The 6,321-nt window shown below is 42.7% G+C and overlaps 1 protein-coding gene across 15 annotated transcripts in view; it reads left to right on the forward strand.

Annotated features, from left to right (window-relative positions):
- RBM20 (RNA binding motif protein 20) overlaps positions 1 to 6,321 on the forward strand; it is a 155,771-nt gene that overhangs the window by 129,819 nt on the left and 19,631 nt on the right. For all 15 annotated transcript variants that reach the window (XR_003093852.1, XR_003093853.1, XM_025203187.1 and 12 more), the window contains 2 exons: positions 3,421 to 3,564; positions 4,825 to 4,956. Coding sequence is in view for 13 of the 15 variants with exons in the window: in XM_025203187.1 (XP_025058972.1) it covers positions 3,421 to 3,564; positions 4,825 to 4,956 (276 nt within the window). In the remaining 2 variants the exon portion in view is untranslated. The remainder of the gene's footprint in view (positions 1 to 3,420; positions 3,565 to 4,824; positions 4,957 to 6,321) is intronic.

Here is a 6,321-nt window from a genome sequence, read left to right on the forward strand (position 1 = left end):
GGGAAAGAGGCCATGTGTTTGGTTAGAGGAAGGGTACAGAATCTGAAGCGCAATGCCAAGCACTTAAAAAAGATCTAGCAAACATGAGAAAAGGAGTCTGTAGGTTTGGAGTAATGTTTGACTAGTAGTATTTAATGAATCTTAGTAGTATGCATCAAGTGAGTTATTCAACAAATTCTGTTTTTCAGTATGTGACAGATTTGGTTGTAAAATTGATTGTAAAAAACATTGACTGGCAGTGTTGCAGAAAGCCATATCTAATGTCGAGCATGCAACTCCTCCTTAAATTACTGGATGTAGATGTGGATTTGGGCTGTGTGAGAGAGTGGGTATTTTCATTCTGGCTAGTTGGTTTAGTCCTTGAACTACTAGTTGACAGGTACATTTTTCAAGTCCCATAGGTTCTTACAGCCATGTCAGGACAAAGAAAATGCATTGGCATAGTATTTTTATTTTTAATCGCTCAGATTTTAAAATAGTGATATTTGTTTGAACACTTCAGTTGTGCCACTTGAGAAAATGTTGTTGTATCTTAGCAAGTATTTTGAGCCAGCCAAACTTTATCTAGAGTTGACCCTGTTTCTGGATAAATCTGTACAAGCAACAGATTTTACAGGAATGGGACATGGAGATATAAACCTGCCCATGTGTGCTCATGATATGCATAACCCTTAACCCTTAACTCTATTCACCGTGCATCTATGACCAAAAAACCGAAATGCTTTACGGTCTTGGCATGAGTTGATGTTTTCGTTTTCAATGCCACTCTGCACAAGGCTATTCCAGTGTAGCTTTATGTTACTCACAGTGCCTGCTAAGTGGATGCCTGACACCATGTTGTTGTTCTCAGGAATATTGGCAACGGAAGCCCAATCATCATCCTTAAATAAACCAAAACAAAATATTATCAAGGGTCAGAGCAGCTCAGCCAACCTAGTCTGACACCTCACAGCCCCAGCAGCATCCGTCCTGCAAGCTTCTATACTGAATGTCAGTTTTGAAAGGGAATGTGTTATTCAGTCATTACTGGGACTTGGGCTCTGACCTAAATCTCTGCTCTTGGATTCGGCCGTAATTGTAACGTTCCTGAGGTCCCTGGGACACAGGCTGTTTCTTACAATTTCTGTGCGTGCATACAGCAGCCAGCACAATGGCACTGTAGCTTCGCACAGTATACAGACTTGGAGACAGGATCCATGCCTTTACATGTCCAGCTGGCAAATTACTTATGGAAGCTATATATAGTCCTAATAAGTTTTCTTTTAATAATCAATATGTCACTTATAACTAATGTGCAATAGCTGAATGTTTAAATTAAGGGAGGAAACACACTTGGTATCCACTGGAGGTTAACTAGCATTGGGATTAGATATAAAAAATTTAAGTGGAAATATATTTTATCAAAGAAAATGGAAACATTTCATAGTGGTTATGTTCCCTGGGGACAAACTAGTGTAAGATGCTCAGCACCCTTAACACTTTTTTTCTTTGCCAGAAGCTGTGTTTTTAATGCCTTGCTTAGTATCCACCTATTAAAGCTAATGCATTAGTCCAGGGGTGTCAAACTCATGTGGCCTGCAGACCCACTTCATCTTCTTCCCCCAGCGTACCCGATGTGATAGATGCTCCAGCTGGTCTGGGACCCATGCTGCATAGGGCACAGAACCGGGAGGGGGCACAGCGGGCACTGCATGCAGTGCAGTCTGGCTGCACACAGCGCCTGCCCTGGCAGTGCAGGGACTGTACTGCACACAGCACCTGCTGCAGCCAGTCCAGGACATGTGCTGCCTTGCTGGAGCAGATGTCCTGTGTGACACACTTCCCAGAGCAGGTGCCATGTGGGGCACAGTCGCTCCAGCTGGAGTGTGCCATGTGCAGTGTCCATTCTGGCCACTCGGATCCGTGCCGGAGCAGTTGCTGGATCAGGTCTGCTGGTGGAGGGCGTCCATTGGAGGGATCCAATGCGCACCATGCCCCATGTGGGTCGGATCAGACCCAAGGGCAGCCCTGGGGGCCAGATGCCAGGGCTCTGTGGGCCAGATCTGGCCTGTGGGCTTTATGTTTGACACCCCTACATTAGTAAAACAATGTGACTTTCCTTTTTATTCTGAAGAAAAAGTTGAGAAGTCAAGATGATAAACTCAGAATAACTGTATAGCCTGGGTAATAATGAAAAAGATGCATTAACTCATTAAAATGCATTTGTCAATGTAGTCAGTGAATATTATTCAAAAAGCTCTATTCATGAAGCACAGAATAACAATAACAGCTCATTGCCTGGGCTCTAGGCAGCCTATTTTAAGGTACAGCTAAATAAGTACTGTACCACATTGTCTCTCTCCTACATTGCATTTTAATGCAAAAAACATGCATATGGTAATATGCTAAAGCGTGGAGCTTTGCAAGCGCAAATAGGTGACATTCACTTTCTAACTTGCAAATGTTGATGACAAGCCAAACATTTGTGATGACTCCAGTGAACTTGATCCTCCTAGCTCAGTTGATTTGTATCTTTCCTTGAACTGGATGTTCTGAATGAAGGTACAGTTACTCCTTCAGTAAACTCCTGCAGTGCCTAAATAGCAAGATAAGTCCAGTTAAGTATTTCCACACTTACCTCCTCAGTGAGACGTGAGTATCATTAAGTAGGTTAACTCATGTACATCTCTCTGAACTGGGGGTGTAAAGCCGCCCTTTCCACTTATGGAAGACAGGAGACTGCTTTGGGAATGGCCCCAGCATTTCAGAATAGATTCCTACTGTCTGGAAGTGATGACTGCTCTGCCAGACTCCTGTCTGTGCCAGGGCAATTAGGAAGTTTGTCCTGCTTGTGGGTGTGTTCACTGTGGAAAAGTGCCCTCAAGTGGGAAAGTCATTGGCATGCCGTTTTGACATCGTGAAAGAGGAAGGGAGTAGGTACAGTACGTGAAATAGAAACGTAACTCCCCTCCTCACAAATTAAATGGGGCTTCCTTTACTTCCTACATAGTTCAATCCAGAAGAAAAAATGTATTTTGCCCCACAGCTATCTTGCACCCTTCTGGCAGTCACCAACCCAACTTTTTCCAAGTTCATAGATTCTCAGGCCATAAGGCACCATTGCAATGATCTAGTCTGACATCCAGGCCAGTAGACTCCCCTCAATTAACTCCTGTTCAAAACAGAGCCTGTCTTTTAATACAACATCTGATCTGGATTTTAAAAGTTCTTGGTGATGGCGAGTTCACCACCCCACTTCGTATGTCCTGCCAATGAAAAGCTGAAACACCTTAGATAAACCACAAAAGGCTGCAAGAGGGATGTTTGTCTTTAAAAGCTATTATTCAGCATTGATTCTGAAACCTCATTTTATATTGGAAGTGCAAAACCATACTTAATTGCTGTATTATATGCTGTACTAAAATGTTTTGTTCTTCTTAGTTTCCACAAAGGAAATCCATCCTTGGTCGAGTAGTACACATCTGCAATCTCCCCGAAGGAAGCTGCACAGAGAACGATGTTATTAATCTTGGACTTCCCTTTGGGAAAGTCACTAATTATATCCTTATGAAATCTACTAACCAGGTATTTTGCATCTCATGCTATGAATTTAGGCATATTAATCTGTAGGGGAGCTCTTTATTTGTACTAGAATCTTGAATATTTGAAGTGTGCTGTGAAAGTCAAAAGGAGCGTTATCAAATTGCGATTCAGGTCAGACACTGGCTGCCTTTTTAGCCAGGCAAATAAGTGAAAACTGTCTATTAAAAAGTGAAAATTAAAAGTAAAAGAAATTAAAAAAACGTCCCCAATCATTTTGACTGGCTCCTTTGCCCATATTACTTTGTGATATATTTTCAGAGTTCCCTTTACTTTTTTCCCCTACTCTTTATTGCATAGCTGGTATAGCTGTAGGAGAGTAGATTATATTTGACTCTGCTTCATTCATCAATTGAATGCTTACTCCTCTGGCTGCTAAATCTTCGTGCTTGGTTATTCCCAAAGAATGCAGCCTGGAGTCTGAGATCCCAGGTTGATTTGCAGTGTTACATTTAAACTGTAAACTGATGAACAAGTATTTGGAAGTCACCGAAGAGGAATAAGTCTGAAATGGTAATTTCTCATTTTACAATCATTCTTCTCAATTATCAAATTTTAAAATATGGTAAATTTACACTCATGAATTTGCAGTTTCCATTTAAATACGTCACATTGCAATTTATTTAAGTAAGTTGTAATAAAGCTGGCAGTTAACAGCATTCTGATTTTTTTTTTTTTTTTTCATTCATCCTGGTTTGTGCTGGAGACAGACATGTCCCCGAAAGTTTTGATGTTTGTTTCGTTTGCACACAAAAGGCTGGATATTTAAGGAGTCTACAAAACTTACCTGGAAATCCCAGGAGTAGCATCTCTTGTTGCAATTTCAGTTACATTATTCCTGCTTCCTATTTCCAATCAACCATAACGTACTGAGGCAGCTGAGAAAATGGGGAAAAATGAAAGACCTTTTTCAGTATTTCAAGAAAGTTCTTGAAAGTTTCGAATGGTTTCTTGTTTTTCTTAAATTAGTTTCTTCCTCCTTGTTTTTAGTTATATGTCGTCTCTTGTAACTGGTTTTAATCCACTCTTTTGTAAATATGGTGGAGGCTGCTTGAAGATATTAGTGATACAGGCGAAAAGCTAAACCTTTGTGAAAAGTATGTTTTAATGGGAAGGCTCTTCTAAAATCTGGTGTCAGAAAACTCCATTTAAAATAAATTCCAACTGAAGTCGTACCACATTCTTCTTTCGCTATGTATTATCTGGCATACGGTAGATTTACACGCCGTTTCTGTTTCATGACAGGCCTTCCTAGAAATGGCTTACTGCGAAGCAGCACAGGCTATGGTACAGTACTACAAAGAGAAGCCCGCTATGATCAACGATGACAAGTTACTCATCAGGATGTCTAAAAGATACAAGGAACTTCAGCTGAAGGTAAACCATAAACTTGTTCCTCATTGTATGGTAACATTGGAATAACTGCAGTCTTCCCATAAAAACCCTTCTAAAAACCTCTGCTAAATACTTGGTTCTAATCACTATATTAAGAATCTTGGAAAAAATAATAAAAAAGCAAGAAATTGAGGCAAGTTAGCCTCAAACCAAGACATGTTAACAAGCCCATTTTGCTTGACACTTGGCTTTTGCCTTGTATTTTAGCTGTAGGCTTCCATATCATTAAATATCCACAATCTGGTCCCACTGCACCATTGATTCTCAAGCATCTACTCCACTGTCTTTACAGACAGAGTCCTATATTGCTCAATTGAACAGGAGCTTAATCTGCAGCCAGGCATGAAACTCTACAGATGTTGTGGGTTTGTCTTTGTGGTTCAGGGCAAGATGCTGAGATCTGCCACTGCTGCAGTGAGAAGCTGAGTTTACGGGCATATGCTCAGTGCCACATTTGCCCATCTGCAATTCTGAGTCAGAAGCTAGCAGGGGCAGGCCCAGAGGGGCGCGGTAGTGTGGTCACCACCGCCCCTCCCCTTTGGCTGTGTTGCATGTATTAGCTCTCAGCAAAAGGTCTGACTGGAGCTCCTGCTTTGGCAAGGCCCCAGAGCCCAGGGGGTGAGCACTGCTGCCGCAGCTTGTCTCCTTCTTTCACCCGCTGCTGAATTCAGGGAAGGGCAAATAGCAGCCCCTTGGGCTTCAGAGTCATGGGAAAGCAGGAGCTCTGGCTGGACCTTGCCCCAGTCAGCTGAGGAGCTCAGAGCTCACTGCTCTTGCGGCGCTCCGACAGCCTGTGCTGACCAAGCAGTGAGCTCAGAGCTCACCGCACGTGCTTGGCAGAGCCAAAGCTGCAAGTCTGCTCCCCTCTGCCCCATTTTTAGATCTGCTTAGTGGAAGCTAGTACACATGATGAGGCATAGAGGGTCTCTGCACAGCCACAACACGTGTCAGCATGGTAGACGTAGTGCATGGGGTGGCAAAAACAAGAGGTCTTTTAGTCAGTCTGCAGATCTGACACTAGTAAGTGTTTCTTCAGTGGCTCTGGGAGGAGGGCACACTTTTGTCAGAGGGAGCCTTTGGTTACAGTCCCTACTATCCAGCTCTTTATGCATTTTGCATTGTAACAGTTGTTGGATAAAAAATGGAAATAACCTAAATAACAGAGCAAGAACTCAAGACTCCTCCCAAGCAGAGGAGTGCCCTTGTGGCCAGACCACAATGTCACCCTCCCTCTGGCTTGCTCTTCTTGCTCTGTGAGTCTTGCATTCTTGGCTGCCCAGTTACAACAGGAGGAATGGAGGATGCTGCCACATAGCCTGGCCCACAGCTCATGGTTAAGTCACGGTG

This window comes from Alligator sinensis, unplaced genomic scaffold (genome assembly GCF_000455745.1).
Source record: "Alligator sinensis unplaced genomic scaffold, ASM45574v1 scaffold559_2, whole genome shotgun sequence".
NCBI classification, from domain to species: domain Eukaryota; kingdom Metazoa; phylum Chordata; order Crocodylia; family Alligatoridae; genus Alligator; species Alligator sinensis.